The sequence below is a fragment of the Pempheris klunzingeri genome, chromosome 3 (genome assembly GCF_042242105.1).
Source record: "Pempheris klunzingeri isolate RE-2024b chromosome 3, fPemKlu1.hap1, whole genome shotgun sequence".
In the NCBI taxonomy this organism is placed as follows: domain Eukaryota; kingdom Metazoa; phylum Chordata; class Actinopteri; order Acropomatiformes; family Pempheridae; genus Pempheris; species Pempheris klunzingeri.
The window spans coordinates 21776683-21799581 of record NC_092014.1 but is presented as its reverse complement, the minus strand read 5'-3'; the positions used below and the strand labels follow the sequence as shown (position 1 = coordinate 21799581).

General features: G+C 43.7%; 1 protein-coding gene across 1 annotated transcript; it reads left to right on the top strand.

Annotated features, from left to right (window-relative positions):
* Positions 1-740: 740 nt before the first annotated feature.
* On the top strand, positions 741-20758 carry jupa (junction plakoglobin a). The gene is made up of 16 exons (XM_070856148.1): positions 741-878; positions 11081-11130; positions 11629-11799; positions 11907-12157; positions 12999-13237; positions 14104-14305; positions 14773-14917; positions 15128-15231; positions 15343-15681; positions 16179-16331; positions 16463-16582; positions 16678-16828; positions 17420-17541; positions 17810-17849; positions 18599-18704; positions 19678-20758. The coding sequence occupies exons 2-15, from the start codon at positions 11118-11120 to the stop codon at positions 18700-18702; spliced, it is 2154 nt and encodes a 717-aa protein (XP_070712249.1). The 5' UTR covers positions 741-878; positions 11081-11117; the 3' UTR covers positions 18703-18704; positions 19678-20758.
* Positions 20759-22899: the final 2141 nt, after the last annotated feature.

The following is a 22899-nucleotide window of genomic DNA, read 5'->3' as shown; positions in this document are numbered from 1 at the left end:
ACTATTGTAGGTATCACAAGATGCCAGGGTAGGATCTATCTCATCTTCACATGATGAAAATCTATAAAATATCTCTCTCTGTCCTCCCAACAATCTCTTTCTCTTAACTCCCCCTCTCTCCCCCAGCCCCCACCAACACCTCCAAAGAAACTGTGGTAAGAAAAGAGAGGGGAAAAAAGAAAGATGGTGTCAAACACAAGACAACTGTCTCAGTTTCTGTGTAAATGGCGTGAGCAGCCCCTCTGACTGCCTGCGCCTTCCCGGCCGCACTGACTCATCTCGTCCGGTTTCGTGTTGTAATCAAGGTGTGGTCACGTCACGCAGCACAGGTGAACGAAACGGCGTCGATGTGGTCTCATTAAAATAAAATAAAAAACACAACGAATGAAAACATAATTGTGAAATAGGCACGGCTTATCCTCTAAAAAGTTAAGACACTACTCTCCACTTGAATGTGTTGTAGCCTGTCATCTAGGTCTAATATGTTCACTCCCGTAGTGATATACGATAAACCCTGAAGCCTGGTCCTTTGAAGCTTTGATCATTCCTTTAGCCACTTTGCCTACAGTCGTGTTTTTAAGAAGTAGGCTAAACTTAAATTTGCTGTTTCTTGCACTGACTTCGGCTCCTGGCAGTAAACCCAGTGTGTGGAGCTGTGGCAGGGTGGGGTCGGGCTGGGGAAGGCGGAGTCTGGGCTGAGGTGACGCTCCTTTTACTCATTTTTGGTCAGAGGACTGTCGGCCAGCAGCAGCAGCAGCAGCAGCAGCAGGGGAGACGGTGGAGAGAAGAGACGACAGAGAAGTACAGAGAAGTGTCCCGTCCAGAGGAAAACAGCACTCACCTGGAATAAGTGAAAGCGCTCCCGTGTGTTTCGGCAGGTAAGAGTCACTGGATGTGTCTTTACTTTCTCCGACAGTCTTTAAACCGCCCACGGTGTCTTTGTCACCGACGCGTCTCTTTTCTTTATTCTTTCTACGTATCAAGTTTCTTTTCCGCTATATATATATATATTTATATACATCTATGTATGTATATGTGTGTTTATCTATCATTTATCTTTTTTTTGTTGTTGTTGTGTGTTTGCTTACCTGGGTGCATATCCAACCTTGTATTTGGAAGTCATTTCCGCATGCCTCAAATTGGCCACTGCTGCCTGTTGTTTCGGAGTAAAGCGCGAGCCCTCCAGCCCCCTAAAGTTGGCTTTCTTTTATTAAACTGACTGTTTTTACCGTCCAAAGTGAACTCTACCGTCAAAGAACTCTTTCCGCCAAATCACAACGACGTTATTTGGCCCCATTATCGATCATCAGCTTGACGTCACTTGTCAATAGAGTCCCACATCGGCTGTAGTGGTGTCCCAAGTGTGTGTGTGAGAGGCAGGTGAAGGGGAAAGAGCTATTAGCTTAGCTTAATACAGAGAATATCTTTCTTTTAAAAGAGAAATCAAGAGGTCATAGAATTTGTATCATAATTTTTATGGACCATGAACATCTATAAAGTATTTATTGTTCCAGCCAACTCATAAAAATGAGCTAGAATACAGCTGAGACTGGAGGTCAACCCACAGACAATTAATGAGCTGCTATTTTTAGAACAGATTAACAATCAAAGTCATTTTTAAAGTAAAAGTGCAAAACTTTTCTAGCTCCAATCAGTTAAATATGTGTTTGTCTTGGTCCTGTATGATTTATAAATTGAATACATTTGGGTTGTGGGCTGCTGATTGAATTTGATAATGTCAAACAAATGTCATCAACTATTAATCAGGAAGTTAAATAGCAGACTAACTGATAATGAAAATAATAGTTGCTGCTCTGAGTGTAAATATTTGAGCTGCAGCAACAGGAAATAACGCAAAGATCTAATTGCGCATGGAGGAGAAAGGTGTTGTTCACACGTCTGTAATGCTTGGCAGTGAATAATGAGTCACATCCCTAAAATGTGGTGATGTTACTGTAGCACCCATCTGCTCCCACACAGCCCATCATGTCAGCAGTGATGTCTCCAGGTGTTTCCAAATCTTCCATGATGTCATTACCTTAGTTTGCAGATGCTCCAGATTTGACAGGACAGCAGGTCGTCAGTCCTGCTTAGTTACCGCAGGAGCCGACGTTTCTTTCACTTGATTTCATGAGTAAATCCACTGAAATCAGCATCCATTTTAAATTACTTTTATCTCATCCGCCTTTTTCTTATCAGATTAAGTCATTTGCGGTGTCCTCCGCAGCCAAATCTTAATATCTGTTAAAGACAAATTTGACATGAGTCACAGTTGAATTAGAAGTGAAACAGCTTTCTGTCTCTTTTCTCTTGGACCATTTAAACATCAAATCGCATCACTTATTGTTCTCTTGTTTTAAGTTATCAGCAAGGAACAGCATCACAAAGAGCCACGGACAGCGTTTAACAAGTTTGTGGCGTCCAACTTGTTTCTAGACCAGTGCGTCCAGCTGATGCTGTTGAATGTGTGTCAGGTTGAATAGGACAGGGTGCCAATACTGTCTGCCAGAACGGCCTCCGCCGAGCTTGCCCAGGGTCTGTGTCATCAAGTAGTGCAGCGACAGACAGAGACAGCACCCTGGTTGGAAAGCTGCTCCTGTCTGCCCTGGGGGAAGAGGGCGGATGGGTGGGGGGGGACTTACTGTAGATTTCGCAGCTACAGCTGTGGTGGCACGGTGATAATCCCCCCCCCCCCACCTCCCCCCTGCATCCTGCTTAATTCCGTGATACTGTCCTACATTAGCAGAGCAAGAGGCCAGGAGATCCTTCAGTTTATAAATAGGTCTACACTTTGCAAAGGGGATTACTGTATAGCATATAACCCGACCTCTTTGTTTAGCTTGAGGGATTTCTTTTCCTGTGGATTCACCGTTTTGCCTCGTCGCTGCTCGCCGGTGCCTGACTGAGTACTTTCCTGGGGCTCAGTTACAGCCACTCAGCGCACACGTCGTGTGACCTGCTCTGTGTTTGCACATCACCCTGGCTCTGTGTTTCACTGTTCCCATGGAGAAAGGGACGCAGAGAGATAAAGTTTCCCTTCAGCTACGACAGGGGTCTTTGTGGTTAAGTCAAAACAGGAAGTGGTCGACGGCATCAGAATCTCCACAGGGGTTTACTTCCAGAGGCTTTAGAGGAAATCTTCATTGGACAATGGTGTCATCAAAGCAGATTTATTCAACCCTGCAGCCTCCCAGACGCACAGTGATCCAATGTTACTGTAATCTCTGTCTGGAGAACATAACGGCAAGAAATCACAGTGGTTAATTTACTTTTAAAATGTTAAACCAGGCAGGTGCTACTAAACGCTTGATTTACAGAGAAGGGGTTAAATCAAATAAATCCAAGGCATTTTGAGCCCCTTTGTTTAGGATGAATACAGTAATTGAATAATTGGCAGGATTTTCTGAAAACAGCCATTCATGTCAGAGATTTCTGCTGTCACTGGCAAAAGATAAAATGGAAATGCTGAGCAAGTAAAGCTGGCACTGACCAGCTGAACCCTACTCATGACAGTCACTGAAATTAATAATTTATCCTCAACAGTTCTCTCGGTTGGATCTAAGGAGGACGAGAAAATGCCTCTTACTTAAAATGTCAAAGGCCTAATGGCTGTTTCTTCCCATCACTTGCACTTAGAAGCTGTATGAATCTCTGCCAGGTTGGTCATTTTAAGTAAACTCCCACCGAAACTCTAATCCAGAACATCCGTGCATCAGTCAAACAGCATGCTGGAAATAGCTGAATCCGACTGTTTTCCTCATGAATACATTACCATTGATAATTTTTTCATTACTGACTGTGTATCCAAGCGGGGGGGGGGGGGGGGGGGGGGGGGGTGAACTAGATTCCAGCTCTGACTCAAAAGATAAAGTTTTCACAGTTGGATGATTTGGCTTGAGTTGTACTTCTCAGCATAGTGACTCTGATGAATCTTGTGGTGTCTTGTTTTTATTTTCTCCTCCTCCTCCTCCTCCTCCTCCTCCTCCTCCTCCTCTCTGTCCCTTAATTACACTTCTATGAGGAAAGTGAGGACAGCAAGGGTGTGGTTGAAACAGAAAGCAAATCACCGGGGAAGCTTGACTTGTTGCACGCACAACATGAAGAACATCAACATCTCACAAGGATGTAAATTTTGCATATCGTCACCGGAAATCTCATAACTCCGATTTTGGTTGTTTTCTATGTTGCTTTTGAAGGATTTCGTGCTCTCATGGGTTGAGAATGTTGTGCAACTGTGGTGCCTGTGAATACTTTAAAATGAAAATTGCATGGACTGACATTTGAGTCACTTATTCTTCCTTTTTCATTTCTTCTTTGTTCCTTAAGAGTTGGCATTTTGTGAGGTTATTATCACAGGGTCAGCAGTAGATGAAACAAATGACAGGACTGTTTTCAGAATAAGTCACTCAGCTTTTTTTTTTTATTAATGCCGGCTTTCACTCCTTCAGATATTTTGATTTCATGTTTTTCTTGTATGAGGTTTTCATAACGAGGAACAAACTGTGAACTTGAACCGGTTCCAGAGGAGCGCTGTATTCTTTTGAGTCCCTTTAGACTTTCGCCCTGCTATCCAAAGCGCCCCCCTCCTTCTCCCTCATGCCTCTAATCTCCCTGAAAAATTAATCATCTGTCACATCGCCTCAGTGCTCAGCAGCACACCGATGCGTAGCAGTGGCAGCTCAAGAAATAACTCCCTCTCAGGCCTTTAAACGGGGCTTTGGATGCAGCGCTGGCCACCAAACTTGGCCGGCGAACACACAGGGCCATCTTGATGTGCTTCAGTCTTTTTGGTTGCATCCAATGGGGACACTTGAGACCCGGTTTCCTTTTCAGCGAACAGCAGTCAATGGGACAATGCGGCTACTCTTTTCCTCTCTGCCCCAAACAAAGTAACACAGAGCCTCTCTGTGCTGCATCAGAGACTTAGTTCATCCTCTTCCTTCCTACCGTCATCCAAACAACATGGAGAGGGGCACATTCTCCTGCCCTATGGGTGCAAAGACAAAGTCACTGTCCTAAAAACCAGTGAAGTGGGCATCAAATGTACAAATACCAGATTTAGGTTTTTAAAAAGTGAAATGAGATAGAGCCTTTTGGTTTCCTCATCTTTATGATGTGTTGCTCTCCTGATATGGATGGAAATCTTTGGACATGCCTTCGTCTGATATGTAGTAGACCATTTTGTGAACTTTGTTGCCTCGCAAACGAGGGTTTATTGCCACACAGGGTACACCCCCTTTTTTTTTTTTTTTTACTCATTCCCTCCGTCTTTATCAGCTTCATGTAATCGGATCCCGCTCTGCACTCTGGCACCTCCTCCGAGACGGCTCACATTTCCTTTGATTCACAGCAAGATCCCACAGGGAGTAAACAACTGCACACCAGTTTGCAGTCACTGTGCTGCATCCACTGGCTTAATTCAACTCATTAAAGCAGCTGCAGTGGATCAACCGACTGATCAAGGGCCATTACCCATTCTACTGCTCATTTTATTCATTGCTGCGCTGACTGTGGCTGACTGTGATGTTGGGAATATTTCCAGATCGAGAAAGGAAGGGGAGCGCGCTGTGCTGTATCTGCCACGTTTAGACAAATTCGGTTTGTGTGTTGCTCAAGTGCAGATCAGCAGTATCTCATTGTCTGTTCTTTCTCTGTGTGCTCTTGGCATAGCGGCGTTGCTGTGGTCTGGATTTCATCAACTGCCTGTCCTAGTCAATTGACAAATGCTCTTTCCAATAGAGTGATCGCTTTTACAAAATGTGGACTTGACTTCCAGAACTTAGCCATGACCTGATACAACCTACAGCAGCTTGTCATTATTGTTTTGCATCAGTAAATAGCATGTGGGTTGTATGTAGGGCCAGTTATGAAAGTAGAGCTTCCCCTGATAACCCTCCCCCGTCTGACCAGGCAGCCCAGTAGTGTTGGTGAGTCAGATAATGTTGACCACCACTTCCTGTCACCCACCACAATAAATCCATTAGCTGTGCACCACTTCACATCCTGCCTTATTGATTTATTATAACAAACAGCTATCCAGTTAGCCCCTGCTGCCTCCATTACAGTGCCATAACAGCTATTGTAGGATGAGTGGGGGATGAGGGATGTGCGGTTTGGGGACCAGGAAGGTTAGTGGCGGTGTTAAGCCGTTTCCCATTAGGACAGCTGAACCCCGAGAAGAGATGAAGCGAGAGCAATGTCTGCTTTGGAGGCTCAGCTGGCTGCACTGGCCCTTTACCGTGTCAGGGGGATTGGGCTGTACGAGTGCAGGGTGCTATGTTAAAGTAACGTGGGAGACGGTTTATAGCAAGAGGAGTGTGTGTAGCATGTCAGGGGACATGCTGTGTATGTGACAGGGTGGGGTGTGTGTTTGCGTGTGTGTGTTTGTAGGGGCAGCCTATATGTCAAAGAGTTGATCTGTGCAGATGGTGCAGGAAGCTTTACAGATGTGTGTTAACATAATCTGCTTTTATTTGCATGTCAAGCATGACATGAGCAAACCTTTCAGAAATCACAGACCACCAGATGAGGTCATGTTTTTACAAAGCTGTAATGTTCTGAAAACCATGAGTTAATGTGCAATCAGCATAAACAAAGGATAAATTCTTCCTCTCATCGTTGTGAGAAAAACCTATTGGCTTTCTTGATGAGGAGATTGATACCACTCGTGTCCTTACACTGAATAGAAGCTACCACCAGGAGTAGGCTTAAAAACAACAGGTCATAGTTGTACGGGGGTTATGAGCTGGATTACTTCCTGTCATTTTTACTCTTCAGTTTTCATACAGATTTAACAAACAAGATAAAACGTGTTAATTATTACGCTTCACAGCTGCAGGTAGTTGTGTTTTATCTTTGAACAAAGCCAGGCTACCTGTTTCCTTCAGTATTTATGCTAAACTCAGCAAACTTGCTGCTTGCTCTCACTTCATATTTAACGAGCAGACATGAGAGTGGTATCAATCTTCTCATCTGACTTTTGGCAAGAAGGCGAAAAAGAGTATTTCAACAAAATGTCAAACTATGCCTTTTTACATTTGCAATCTTAATCTTCTCAAGGAGACATGTAAAGGCCTGGTGACATGTTATTTACATCCCCGCCTGTCAGACAGGCATGAGGCTGAATAACTAATCACTGCAAACTCTGTAATGTGTGTTAGGAGCCACTCTGGAATACGACCAGAGTACATCTCCAGCCCCCTGGGCCTCTTCCCTGGCTTGATTCATTCCTGCTGTGACACAAAGAGGAGCTTAGACCAGCAAATTCAAAATCTGGCATGACTGCTTTTTCTATACAGAGTTTGTAACTGCACAACTTAGTAATTAGTAATTATTGGGAGGATCTACTGAGGAGAATACAATGTCAGGTTTACTGTTCAGCCCCTCCAGCCTTTAGGTGTATTCAGCCTCACCCAGTTCACTCACACACACACACACACACACACACACACACACACACACACACACTGTGCTGCCACACCCTTGTTGAGAGTATGTCACTGCTGGGGAGACACTCCCTATCTGATGGGGGGGGGGGGGTGAACCTGTTCTCATTACTGAGAACAGAGTTACTCATCCATTGTCACAGTAGCTTCATCCATATAGTATGAGTTTGTTTGAGCAATTTAGTGAGTGAGTCAAGTGGATACGTTTAGAATAGTTAAGTGTTAGAAGAGTGAAAAAGTGTGCACTTATTTTCAGCACAAGACTAACACGCAAACACAGGACAGACTGAATATACTATGTTAGTGTGGAATGTCACAGAGGCATTTCAGTATCAGGCGCTGAACAGTATCCATCTCTGCTTTTCTCTTGATGCTCGTTCACCGGCAGCTTTTACTGATCTGCATTCCTGGTTTTACTGTGCAGTTTTTTGTTTTTTTTTTGTGAAGAGGACCCCAAAAGTCATCCACAGATACTGTTGCTCAACAAGATGATGGGAAGCAATGATGGGTGTGAGATGAGTGTTGAAAAGTTAAGTAAAAAGTGTGGCTTCCATGTTACTGTATGTGTGGGTGGACGGTGGCGGTAATGTTGATAACAGAACGAGCTACAGTACAGTGCAGAGTGAAAGGATGCATCACTCATTAACTGGAAACGGGCAAAGTCCAGTCAGAAGTACACAACACAGCCAACAGCTTTTAGTCAGCACTGAACAATGGGGGAGGGATCAGCAGATAAGCTTTGATACTGAGTTTTACTATCACCAGAATTATCATATACACCATAAAGATTTTTCTTGTTTTCACTCACTTTCTCAGCTATTATTTTAAAAGAAAAAAATTCAATGGATTTTTCTCAGATTTCCTTGGCTTTGATCACTGTCATGAGCACTGTGGGGAAATTAAAAAAAAAAAAAAGTAATTGCCAGAAAACCCAAGAGGCAACAACACTTATCAGCAAACAAGTGCTTCAGACATCAGATGGGTCAGCAGATAAAACTCCCATAGTACAGTGCCTCAGCAGAGTTTCGGTTACCTAGGCGATACGCGGGGCGTGTCGCAACATTGCAACAGTTGGCTGAACCCACTGCCTCGCCCAGGAAAACAAAGACTACACAAACACGGTCCCTGATTTACAGACAACAGGAATGTTCTATATGGATATGGTGTACATGCTGTAGTCACATCGGCGTATGTTGGTTGTATCAGTGCCTTTAGCAGTTGTTCAATAAAATGCTCTTTGGAAAAGCCTTTGGAATAACTTGAACTGTGTGTGAATTATTACCCGATGTCATATTGATCAATGGATAGTCAGTAGTCTCTTACCATCTTGGTTTATGTTTTATAAAAAAAAAAAAAAGTCCACACCTTCAAGTGAGAAAGGAAGGACTACGCAGTCATTTGAAGCATAGTTTCTCTCTGTGCCCTTATGAGTCAGTGAGTTATCTGTAAGGTAGCATGTAGCTGCAAGCACAGACAGTCCTCTGGGGCCTGGTCCTGCAGGATCTCATGCCAGACTTACTACAGCTGAAACTCGCTGAGCTGCTGCTCTCTCTTAAGGTGAGTTATATAAAGGGATCTTACAAGAACATCAGGTTCACAACGTATTTTGAATGTATCTGTAACATATGTTGGCCCAAAAGCATGCTGGGACTTGCAGGCGAGTCTTTAGTCCATCAACGCGCCAAAGAGAAAACTCAGGCAGACACAAACTAATGAGGAACATGAGTACGCACACACACACACACACTATTGTCAGTTTCTTCCTCATACAAACTCTAATGGAAAACAAAGCCCCCAGCAGCAATACAATGATGCACACACAACTCCACACCAGTACACACACAGGACGATGCCTGGGGGAGAAAAAGTGGGCTGGGTCTGCTGAGGGACTGAAACACAACACGACGCATCCTTATGCAAAGCCGGAGGGCATAAAGATGAGGGAGTGGTGTTCTTATTAATACATCATGAACAGCTTCGGTGTAAGGCAGCGAGACAAAGAGTTCATCTTTGTGCAAATTCCTTTCCTCCAAACCCATGGATCATCTCTGATTACAGTGCTCGCTACATTGTTAAGTTGTGCTGGTATGACTCTGCTCCGTTCAGTTGAATGTGCGCAGAGGTAAAGGTGGTAATTTAGGGGTTTGTAGCTCATTTTGTGCCCCGACTTGTTTTATTAGTGGCAAAGACAGGAGATAAGCATAGTCTCTTATTGCATGGAATCAAACCACAATCGGCTGTCGCACGTGATTCAAGGATGGCAATTTCTTTTCCCTTTTTTCATCTGTTGAAGCCTTTGTTTGTTGACTTTGCTGTGTGTGGAGCCTCTATGTACCTTCACCAAGCACACAAAAGCACAATACTTCCCTCCAATGTGCTCAGCAAAGAACTCGGGCAGGGACAGTCAAACATCTGAAAACACTTGTAACCAGCACAGTGAATGCATTGTCCTGCGTCGGTCATATGTCACATGCAGTGGCAGGCAGCGATTATGAATGCAGATTTTTTTGTGATGAAGAGCATTTCTGTGGTGGCTGACATTCAGGCTGCAGACACATGGAGCTAGAAAACCTCCATGCAAGTTCTGACAGTGAGGCTATGGAGGAAGTCTAGAGGCATAGTTTGTATTTTAGTTTTATATTTTAAGGTTACAAACTAGACTTTAAGATAAGGATCCTGTGTGCAAAGAAGACCTTCGTTAAGAGGAGCATCATATCATGAATATTAGGTTTAGTATTTGACACGTAGCCAGACAGGGAGCTGTCTGAATATGCTTTTTCTTCATAAACACTTTCAAGTCTGGGATTCACATGTACAACCCAGTTTTGACATTTGTACTCAGAGGTGCATGCATGTCATGGTGAAGTACATGGACACTTAAGCACAGCAAACTATTGTTCCTGAGATGCAGTAAGATGTCTGCTAGGATTGAATACCTGAGTAAATCCAGCAAGATGAATGATCGTTGGTAGGAAAACCAGGTCATGTAGGAGGTGTAAACTTGCACAAACAAGTAACATGCCAGTTATGAAATGTGGAGCGCTGTTACAATAAAACCCCATAAGAAGCCTCAGGATGTCAGATTACTAGATACCTATTTCACAAAACCCACGAGGAAAGTAAATGTTATAGATGGCATGTTGGTATTATTTGAAAAAAGACAGAGAAAAGTTAAAGTTTAGTTTTTTTGTCTTGTTTTTTTCTTGCTTGTGTGTAACAAGGCCACAAACACACACTCACCCAGCTGAGTCGAAACCTGATGAGCAGGTTCCTGATTGCCGTGCGTCAGCAGCAGGCTGCTCCCACGGCTGTATGGGTGGAGGCCCGGGGTGAAAGGTCGCCTGGGCTGGCTAGCATTCCTCACTTACAGCTGTCTCTCCGCCCTCCCTAACCCGTGAGCCTTTGCTCCTGCTCTGTGTTGTCGTTTTCAGGTCGGGGTGCACGGCTGGGAGGGGAGGTGGGGGTCATCTTGTTAGCTGCCACACTCCGGTGGCATATGTGAAAACTGAAAGGAGTGTCTTGTGTAAGGGAGCAGAGACTGCATGGGATCGTTTCTTAATTCATGTAAAGTTCATCATAATTAGAGCAGAAGAAATGTTTGAAATCTTGACTTCTGCTTTCTTTGTGTTTTTTAGGTTTGCTCCTTCGTTGTTTTGATAACGGGAGGCAAGGATGGCAATGCAGAGTAAGTCATTCACAGTTCACCTCTTGTTTTTAAACATTTCTATGTATTGAACAGTAACTGCATTTCTTCTTCCTACATTTCTGCAAACACTATTAAATAATATAGTCATTTTATTTAGATTTTGAATTTAGCTTGCTTATTTTCATGTTGGCTTCTGTCTGTATCACCTACTTCTACAGTACTTTAAAGGAGACCGTTGAACATTTTGATCATGACCTTTTCTACTTCCAACTATTGTTTTCATGTATTTATACTGAAGTCACTTCCTTAATACAAAAGATAAGGTTCCTTCTGTAAAACATTTCCTTTATGTGGCGCAGAGGTAAAAAAAAATGCTACTGGGGAGAAAAATGGGGACAAAGCTCACAAAAAATCCAATTATTGGTTCTTGAATAAATGAAAAATAAAGGTAACACTGTATGTTCATCAAACTTATTAACGAATGTTTCGGGTCCAACACTTCTGACGTTCCACTATTTCTCTCTCCGTGCTCGACAGTGGGTGAGCTTGACAGTGGCATGGTGAAGGTGGCAGAGTGGCAGGAGACGATGTACGGCATAGACTCGGGCATCCAGTCTGCAGCCAACACAATCAGAGATGACGACGGCGATTACACCTCCTCCAAGCACTACACCATGACCACCACCACTGTCACAAGGGAAGACCCAGGTAAGATAACAAGCAAGGGCCAAAGCAGCCAATAAGCATGCATTGTAGTCTTTGCCACATTACATGTGGTCTTGTGATATCATCGTCATCATCTCACGCCTCGGCAGAGTTGACTGCCCACTACACCACGCGAGCCGAGCGGATACGGGCTGCAATGTTCCCAGAGACTGTGGAGGCAGGCACCACCATCATTTCGACTCAGACAGACCCATCCCAGATGACCAACGTCCAGCGGCTGGCCGAGCCCTCCCAGATGCTCAAGACGGCCATCATCCACCTGATCAACTACCAGGACGATGCTGAGCTGGCCACACGCGCCGTGCCTGAGCTGACCAAACTGCTCAACGATGAAGACCAGGTGATGAACGCAGGATCATGAACCCAACCACACACACACACACACACAGTCTGAAATAAAGATTAAGGGTCTTTTATAAGGGATAATTATAGTGAGTTTAACACTTAATGTTGAGCAGCAACCCTGATACTTTTAGATAGGTCCTGCATATATCATATGTATACATGAAAACAGTGCTGGAACTATTAGTCAATTATTTGATTAGTCTGTTGTCAGAAAATCAAAGCACTAGTTCAACATTAATAGCCAGCAGATGCTTAGCTTAGCTTAGCATAAGAGAGAGTGGAAACTAAAGGAAATGGCTAACTTGGCTAGAAAACCAGTGATCTTTGGAGGTACATAAAGGCACATTTTGTTAACACGTCATGTCTCATTTGCATATATACAAAAACTGAAGTGAAAACATAGAAAACATTGTGGGTTCACATGAGGGAATGTTTGCCAGCTTTGTGCTAAGCTAAGCGGCTTCTGGCTGTAGCTTTATATTTGTTATACAGACATAAGAGTGGTATCAATGTGATCTAACTCAGCATGAAAGCGTGAAGTGTAAAAGTGTATTATGTAAAATGTCAGACTGTTCCTTCAAAAGTTTGTCATTTATCAAGACAAAATGCCACTTGCTGGTACCAGCTTCTCAAATTCGCTGCTTTTCTCAGATTTATGCCATTGTATGTTGAATATTTTGGGCTTTTGAACATCTAGTCTGACAAATCTGATCATCATCATAGCCATCATATTGAACTGTAACATCTTCACCCTCTATTGTAGAATTATTTCAAGTGCATATATCATTTCTACTAGTAAAAATGAACTCCTCTCCTCCCATTTCATTTCTCATCAGGTGGTGGTCAGCAAGGCAGCACAGATTGTCAACCAGCTTACACGCAAGGAGGCGTCGCGGCGTGCGCTGATGCAGTCCCCTCAGATGGTGGCAGCGGTAGTGCGAGCGATGCAGAACACGAGCGACATGGAGACGGCGAGGGCCACAGCCAGCATTCTCCACAACCTGTCCCACCAGAGAGAGGGCCTGCTCTCCATCTTCAAGTCTGGAGGCATCCCCGCTTTGGTCCGCATGCTCAGGTACTTCCAAACACAGAGAGAGAGAGAACATGGACATAGACATGACTTGTCATTGTCTTAGTTGCATATACATGTTGGTAAAATATACCCTTCTTAAAGCGTAGCCTTAAAATACTGAAAAAGGTTTGGAAAATACTTTTTGGCAATGTCAACTGCATTTCAAGGAGAAGTCATTTTGAGGTACTTTACGGTGCACCTACAATGTAGCTCAAGAAGACATCGAGCTGTTGATGCAGCTGTTTGTATTCACGTTTAATGGATACAACAGCAGAGACACATCAGAGAATATGAAGAGACGTTCATTTGCCACCAGAATTGGCCACAAAGGACAATATTGCAAGGCAGCAAGAAGACCTGCTGTGCAAATCCCACCTTTTTCACTACCAGGAAACCTCACTATTCGTGTCACTATCAGTTAGCTGCTGCTGCAATTGGCGTGCTTCCTTCTCGCATTCGACATATTCGCAGCTGGAGCTGGTGTTAATGAGGAAAAACACAATAGTGGACATTGAGAAAGATTTCGGGGGTCTTCAGTGAGCGGGGACAGACGGCCTGCAAGGAGTTGAAGGAGGTCACGTGATCAACAGACTTCCTTATGACATCACAGAGGGAGCCGGAGAGCATTTTTACACAGATTTATTGAAAGATGGAGCAGGAGAAGTCTGAGGTTCTCTAGACACACCAGGGAAACATTTTAAAAAGTGCATCTTGCATAATATAGGACCTTTTTAAAAATACAACTTGAAATCTCCCGACAGTATATCACAGTGAGCACATCTAATAGTGGAATTTTAATTTATTGTATGGCAATGGCCCTGCCATGTTTTATGTGATACACACTTAACCCACGTGTTTCTGTCCCTCAGCTCTCCCATGGAGTCTGTGCTCTTCTATGCCATCACCACACTCCACAACCTGCTGCTGCACCAGGAAGGAGCTAAGATGGCTGTTCGTCTTGCCGACGGCCTGCAGAGGATGGTCCCCTTGCTGAAAAAGAGCAACCCCAAGTTCCTGGCCATCACCACAGACTGTCTGCAGTTACTGTCCTATGGCAACCAGGAGAGCAAGGTGTGTGTGTGTGTGTGTGTGTGTGTGTGTGTGTGTGTGTGTGTGTGTGTGTGTGTGTGTGTGTGTGTGTGTGTGTGTGTGTGTGTGTGTGTGTGTGTGTGTGTGTGTGTGTGTGTGTGTGTGTGTGTGTGTGTGTGTGTGTGTGTGTGTGTGTAATTGTCAGAACACTTATTACAAAGCTACTGGTACAGTCCGTACCAGCCAAATATGGTAACTGGAGACGGTTGAAGTTGTCGAGCCTGTGTGTGCATGTGTTTTGCTTTGGGTGTGGCATGTGAGTTGTTCAGACTGGCACAGTGGGTGTGTTGTGTCTGGTGTTTATCTGCCTGGGCAGCTTACAGCTTTTTAAGAGTTGTGCATCGTAAAAGCCATGATTTATTATATATTAAATATATATATTGAAGAATAACAGCTATTTTCACTCCATCTTCATTTTGGACACCAACACATGCTCCTCTCTCTTACAGCTGATCATTCTTGCCAACGGGGGTCCTGAGGGTCTAGTTCACATCATGAGAAACTATAGCTATGAGAAGCTGCTGTGGACTACAAGCCGTGTGCTCAAAGTCCTCTCGGTGTGCCCCAGCAACAAACCCGCCATTGTAGAAGCTGGTATGTAATGTGTTTTCTATGTGAGCACACACCTGTGTGTGTGTGTGTGTGTGTGTGTGCGCATGCGTGTGTGTGTGTGAACAAGGTAGTCTTGCAGGTGTGTCCAGGTTCTAAGGTGGCTTATGGCTTGTCAACAACATAGCTACATGGCAGCACAGTTTATGAGATGTTGCTGACAGCTTTGTGATCTGACTTCTCTGTTCCCTGCAGGTGGGATGCAGGCTCTTGGTAAACACCTTGCAGGCTCCAGCCAGCGGCTGATGCAGAACTGCCTGTGGACGCTTAGGAACCTGTCTGATGCTGCCACCAAGCAGGTCTGTGTCCACAGTCACTGCTTCCATCTCCTGTCCTTGAAAATCTGTTTTTTATTGCTCATAATTCTGATCTTGAGGGACTTTCTGAAACCATTCTCTTCCTGTTTGCAGGAGGGTATGGACAGCCTGCTGCAGGTGCTGGTGGGCCTGCTTAGTTCAGACGACATCAACATGCTCACTTGCGCCACCGGCATCTTGTCAAACCTCACATGCAACAATGCCCACAATAAAACTCTGGTCACCCAGAGCAACGGTGTGGAGGCACTGATCCACGCCATATTGCGTGCTGGCGAGAAGGAGGATGTGACTGAGCCTGCCGTTTGCGCTCTGCGCCACCTGACTTCACGCCACCAACAGGCTGAGCTGGCACAGAATGCCGTCAGGAAACACTACGGCATCCCCGCCATCGTCAAGCTGCTCAACCAACCCTACTACTGGCCCGTCATCAAGGTAGAGAGAACGGAGGGAGGGGTGGGGTTTCACATGCCCCAGATCTTACTGACCATTACTGGAGCCCATAGTTAAGTCTAGATAGGGGAAGGATAAGGGTTTACAAAAGATTGCGGAAAAGGACTCCAGACAGGAGAGCAGGTAGATTGAAAGCAGGTGGTTTTAGGGAGCATAAGTTAAGAACTATGAAACAGACCCATTTAGTGGGTTTGGTCAAAAGAGACAGACTGGAGAAAAAGGGGAGAACAAGACAGATGGAGAGAGAGGATGATGGTTTATCCGGCAGAAGGCCAGAGTCTCAATCAAGCCTGAGAGAACACATGCACATGACAGCAGGAGCAGTGTGTTTTACAAGACCAGGCTTTAGGGGAAACAAATATCACTTCACATTTCCAATGGAGAAGCGTAGAAGCTGTTTGTCAGCCTTGTTTTGCTTGCTGAGCAATAACAGTGAACAGTATCATGACCGTATCTTTGCTTCTCCTTCCTGCCTGAAGGCTGTGGTCGGCCTGATCCGTAACCTGGCCCTGTGCCCAGAAAACCAGGCCCCTCTCAGGGACGCTGGAGCAATCCCCCGCCTGGTCAACCTGCTGCTCAAAGCCCACCAAGACGCCCAGAAACATGGCTCATCTGCCCAGCAGACTTACCAGGTACATGAAGGCTTGAGTTTGAAAGTGGTCTCTGATTAACTACGTGTGTGTTTAAGAGATTTTTGAATGAAAATATGTATGAATTTCTGTATCTTTGAGTTACATTTGTTCTTTTTCTCCCTGCTCCTCAGGATGGAGTGAGGATGGAGGAGATCGTGGAGGGCTGCACAGGAGCGCTGCACATCCTGGCCAGAGATCCCATCAACAGGGCAGAGATCGCCAACCTGCAGACCATTCCTCTCTTTGTTCAGGTACCAGAGGAAACTGAAGCTCGAGCACTTCCTTGTCATGATAATTAACTTCCTTATGTTTTTTTTCACACATTTTCTTCCTCCCTCCTCTCCAGCTCCTCTACTCTCCAGTGGACAACGTGAAGCGCGTGGCGGCAGGCGTCCTGTGCGAGCTGGCCCTGGACAAACCATCAGCTGAGCTCATCGACAGCGAGGGCGCGTCGGCTCCACTGATGGAGCTGCTGCACTCCAACAACGAGGGCATTGGTAGGACACCCAGATAATGCACTGTGAGGTAGCCTTTAGTCATAGGCGGAAAGCAACAAAGTCAATTTACTGAAGTGGCATACTTACTGTAAGTGCAGTTTCCAGGTACTTCACTCTACATGACTACTTCCATATTGTGAGACTGTACTTTTACTCAGCTACACGTCAGAATGACATATTATAGCCTGCATTTGACAATACAATGCAATCATGAATAGGGGTGGGGCATAGTAAGTACATTTCTGAATGTATTCACTCATTTCTTCTTTTTTTTTACCTCCTTTTTCTTTTGCGGGGTTGTTAGTTTTTTTTTCTCCATATTTCCAAAAACTTCCAAACTATTCGTTAAAAGTTATTTGCTGGTCAAGTCACTCACCTACAAGTCACTCATACAGTGATTAACATGAGCATTAAAACAGTATTATGTTTCGATCTCACTGTTGAAACGTTAACCTCTGGTGCAGTCCAGATCGTAATGTGGACTTGTACTGTTTCCCTGTCAATAAGCCCACACTATAACACATTATCATTAAAAGGAATGGAGGGCTTCTTCATACATCGCTGAATGTTGCCTGATTCTCTCCCCCTCAGCTACTTACGCTGCTGCTGTGCTCTTCCGCATCTCCGAGGATAAGAACTCAGACTACAAGAAGCGAGTGTCGGTGGAGCTCACGCACTCTCTGTTCAAACACGACCCAGCTGCCTGGGAGATGGTGAGTGTCTGGCGCCCTCCGCTGCCAGGACATTAGAATTCAACAATAAAGTAGAATTTTCCTTTTTTTTTTTAATTCACTTCAGCTGTCTGGCTTTACCTCTGTATAATGCTGATAGCATTTATATAAACTTCATTCCGCAAAGCAACAGCTTTTAAGAGACTCTTTATCATCAAATCTTTAATTATACTTTAAGGACTGTTAATAAGCTTTCTTTGTAGCAGTGTTGACTTTATTTGACCTTTGCCCTCTCATGACCTCTCTGCAGGCCCACAACAGCATCCCAATGGATGGACCCTATCCAGATGGTGAGTAACTATGGCTGAAATGTGCCCATACAGCACATTCCTCAGCAGCAGGTCACTCCACCACAGTGGTAAACTGCTGCAATCTGCTATCAGGTCGCCTCCCTGCTGCAGCCTACAGATTCCATTTGCCATCAATGTTTGGTAGCAAAAGACATAGTATTTTCTAGTTAAATGAGTACTATTTGGTTATTGAATACCTTGAGGAGCTAAGGCATGTATGTATATATAACCAAATCACATAGCACCAACACAATCCAAATAGATGTGATGGAATATTTGACCCCGGAGGCTGATTCTTGTTTCATTCACTTCAGCCATTGCCTTATTTTGGATCTTTTTCTCTCACTACCTATTCTTCATTGCCAAGTTGAAATGGTTTTCCCACTGTTGATCTCCTTCCTGGTGTACCCTTATCTGTGTTTGCATCTTTCTCTTCATTCCCGTCCTTTCCGTATCCTGATTTCCCTCCTTGTATGGTCTTGGCCTCTCAGAGCAGAGGGACTCTAAGGGGGAAAGGGATCAGATTCTCTCCTCTCTCTCTAATCACTGTGTTCCAAAAATGTGCCAAAAATGTGAAATGATTTCCACCAGGCTGTACAATCTTCTACACTGCTGTTGCCACTAGCTTGACAGCAGCAGTAAATAAACCCGCCAAGTACAAGGGAAGTTGAGTGACACATAAGCTGTTGCTCCATTGTGTAACAAGTTTAAAAAAAAAAAAAAAAACCGAATGCTGTGGTCTCTTGCAGAGCTGGATGCTGGTTACCCAACCTACGGAGGGTATCCAGCTGACCTGCCCATGGACGGCATGGACTACGGCATGGACGGAAACATGATGCCGGAGCAGTACTAAAGGTCAGTACGCACAAACATTACCATAGCCCATCAGGATTTGTTGGTTAAACTTGGTTCAGAATCTTAAGATTTTTTTTCCTAACATTATTTATTGATGGCTAAATGAATAAGTTATAAAAACAAATCGGCCGTAGGTATCAAATATTAAGCGTTTGACAAGGTAGAGGTACAAAACTGCAGATAACATTATTAACATAATGTAAAAGTAAAAGGAGAATAGAATTTGTAAAAAAAAAAGAAATAGTGAATGAAAATGAAAGACATATTAGAAATTTGCTAGAAAGTACATAAATACATGTATGAAAATAGGTAGAAAATTATGATGTTTTATGAACCTGTTGTTATCTGTAAGAGCATTAAGAGATGAGCTCCACTCAATTAAGAAAAGACAGACAGAAAGCTGGGAAACAAAACGTGTTTGTTTTTCCAATAAAATAAATAAACTGAGTTCTAGAGGTTTGTTACGTTAGGCTACAATGGTGGGTAACATCAGTGGTATGGAAACCAAAGACCAGACCAAAATTTAAAAGGCCAGAAGTTATTTCCATAGAAATGAAAAAACTGGATAGATTTTGTTATTTGATGCCTCCTCTGGTGAGGTTCAGTAGAAATGACCGTTGACCGAATTTTTGTCCGTCATATATGTTGATGGTTGAAGCAGTACAGATGCTTCTTTTGCCAAAACACAAGCTTCTCCCCTGATTGGTGAGGTAGTTTGTATGTTTTTCCTTCACCTACTTCAAACCAGTGTGAAGAGCTCAGCCAAAAGCACAAATACAGTCATCAGTTTGAACTTTGCTGTAGTCATGTATAACCACAACCCATAGTAAGAAGGTCGTTTCAGGGCCTTTTAAAGTCTGGTCATTGTTTTCTACAGCATTTTAACAACCTAACTGTCGAGACTGAGAAGCAAGCTGAAGGTTTGTGATCCTGCAGAAATAAATCAGCTTTGTTGATTTTCCTCTCCCTACAGCCCCGGAGGAGAAAGGAAGGTGGAAAGGGAAGCGGACGGGCTTGTTGCGGGACGTGATGGGACAAAGAAGAGAATAAAGTCGTCAGCAGAGATTATTCCCTCTGCTCTCAGCCTGATGTAATATATGCAATTATCACTGAGTACAGGACTCATAATCTTAACAGGGCTCAAGTTTGTTTTCTAGCATAATTTTGCTGATTATAATTCTGACAGTGACAATGCTTGTAGGTTTCTGTTAGAGAACCTTTTTAAGAGTGTATGCGTGTATGTGCATGTGAGTGTGTTTGTGTGTGTGTGTGTGTGTGCGTTTACGCTTTTGGGTGGGTGTTCTATGCCAAAGAGATTTTATTTTGTGATGATAATCATGTAGCTTCCTTTTTTTTTTTTTTTTGTAAGAAAAAGAAAAAAAAAAGAGAATAATAGTTGAAAACACTGCCAGAGGTGGCTCAACATGCACGGTGCACCTGCTCACCGCTCTGTTTCTTCCTTAACGCCTTTGTAACAGACACTGCTGTCCATGCTGTAGTTTTGACACTATATACTGTCGACTTTCTCCCGCTGTCACCCAACAGTTAAGAATCAGTGAAGAGTTAGTTAACATGTGCTGGGCCGTTCTCGCAGCACTAAATCAGTAGGAGTGAACAAACGAGGAGATGTGGAGGTGTCTGACGGACCCTTTGAGAGAGCAGTGTAGGGCTGCTCCCCCCCCCACCCTCATGTAATCAGACGTGGATTACTTTTTGGAGTGTAGATGTTTGTTTTTAGAAATTGTTTCTCATCTTTTATAAGTTATTCACTGGGAAAGGTTCACACTACTTGGCATTACCAGAATATTAACAAAGATGTCTTTCATTATAATCTGAATTGAGAGATCGTACGTGACTGTAATCACTTGCAGGAGAGCAACACTGTGGTTTGACAGACGTGTTCAACAGATTGGCTGATTCATCGGTCAGTGTGTGAGATAAAGTCGGGACGGCCCTACAGCTGGAGCAAACTACTGACAGGGAAATTTGTCTTTCTACTTAAGAGTTTTTACTGAAATTTTGTTTAATAAAAATAAAAGGTATATTAAACATAATGGTGTCCATGTTTACTGAGTTAAAAAAAATCAGAAATGGTTTACCTCTCTTCCAATCCATTACAATCACTCTGGAAGCTGCAATTACTTAAAGAAAACTGACAGAAAACATTTGTAGAAGTTTGGGATCTATAATCAAACAGAATATATATTTACACTTAAAACCATAGAAATCATTTTTCATTTTGTATTTTGCCTTTTGTTTTTTTTGCTTATATCAGTCTCTAAACATCTTTGAAAGAGATATTATAATTCTCAGTAATATGTAACCCAAGTTGGTGAACAGTCGGCGAGTCAACAGTCACAGGGTGGTTGTCTCTATGTTGTTTTTTTGATGCTGTGCCCAGCTGGGCCCTAACGGTCAAGGCCTGACTACCAGACTGTCACTGGTGGGCTCCCCTCCCAGGTCTGGCTCTGGAAGGGGCCACGGATCCCTATTCCAGTGCTGCAGCTCCCTTGATGCTGATTCATGGGGGTTCTTTGAACTGCTCTTAGTCTGGCCCCTCCCTTGGGTTAGGGTTAGGGTTACACAGTTTTCAAGTGCACGCACACCAGTCAACTGCATTAAGGTAGCAATTCTTTGGGGCACTATTGGGCAATAGGTTATTGGATTTATAGGGTGCTACCAGAATATCATAGGCAAAAGATTGATGATGGACTTTTTATCATCAGCTCTGCGGCCCTGTGTCTTGAACACATTGGTGAAGAGAGCAAGTCTGAGTTCATGTTTCCAGAAAATAGTGAATTGCTCCAACCTTGCTCCATCACTCAATGCTGGGTGATTCCTGCCATAATAAATAGATCCCTAAAGTTGCATTACATCGACCCCAGAGGATTAATGAAAAAGAGGGTGGTCAAAATAACATGGTGCAGGACTAAAGAGCGAGAGCAACAGCACCGCCAACAAAACTGGGGAACCATGGAGAAGAAAGCCAGAGACGGAGAAGAGGAGGGATTTTGTTGCTGCCACATTCACCAGCCGGAGGAATTGGAGTGAATTTTTGGAGGTGAGTGGAATGCGTCTTTAAAGAAATACTCTATGAGGGAGGAGAGTTCAGCCACAGCAGTACTGTTGCTTCCTTCAGACTAAACTATTTTCAGCTGGAGAGATTATGTGTCCTAGTTCCATTTTTCTCACCACGGTGTTGTAGCTCAAACTGGGCAAAGATTAGACACTGCTGGATTTTGTTGTGGGTGCATCAATTTCTCTTAACTTTTCCAATTTTCACACCTGTCTCTTGCCACTTCTTTTATCTTACTTTCTTTTGCTCTCTCACTATTTTTCTTATTAGTTTTTCTGATTGTGTTCTGTCAACAAGTCAAATTGGTGTGTCTTTTTTTCTCCATAATGGAAACCAAAATCAGTCCAAAGCATCTTCCTGCCCCTCTACCTCTCTCTGTACCCCACACCGCCTCTGTGGCTATGCTGGAGTTTTGCTCGACATTCCAGTATTCAAGCTCCAAACTGTATCTCCTACTGGTAGCAGGCTAGCTCAATACAGGCAGGTGGCAAGGCTCCGACATGTCACCCAGTCACCTGCTGAAACAAAAAATCATGAATGAATGAATGAACCGAATACAGAAAAAGCAGTCCTGCTGCAGCTATGGAGTGCATAGTGGGCCCTGCACAACCAAAAGCCTTTATGAGTATAGTGCTCAATCCATTTTGCGAAAGAAAAAAAGACTCCTAATTGGCAAATGAGACATCTGAACCTGTAGCTGGAGAACCTGTGAGAAGAAGAAGTCGAGGAGGGCCGTGACATCAGTAGATGTAGTTACATTCAAGCTGGTAAATAATACAATAGCTTTGCATAGCAACTGTGTGGTTTTTATTCAGTTTCATCATCGTCATCATCACTGTTACCATCTCCCTATAGAAAATATATTACACTATAATTAAACATTTCAGTGGCCACTCAAACATACATCATGCAGACTTAGTTCACAGTATTACAATAAATGAGTGGAGGACAGAGAAGATTTGATAATACATTTTAAGATTATTGCTTGATTTCAAACTTCATCCCTTTATTAGAGCCGTCCTTCACTGCAGCGTGACTGTGAGTACAGAAAGTGTGTGACACTCCACGACATTTTGAGCGCAATTCAATTTCTTCCATGTGTCTGCACAGTCATTCATG

Bases quoted from the DNA above. Each gene is read 5' to 3' on its own strand.
- jupa (XM_070856148.1), top strand. The intron at 15,232-15,342 runs GTCTGTGTCCAC...TCCTGTTTGCAG, and splicing joins CTGATGCTGCCACCAAGCAG to GAGGGTATGGACAGCCTGCT. The intron at 16,583-16,677 runs GTACCAGAGGAA...CCTCCTCTCCAG, and splicing joins CCATTCCTCTCTTTGTTCAG to CTCCTCTACTCTCCAGTGGA.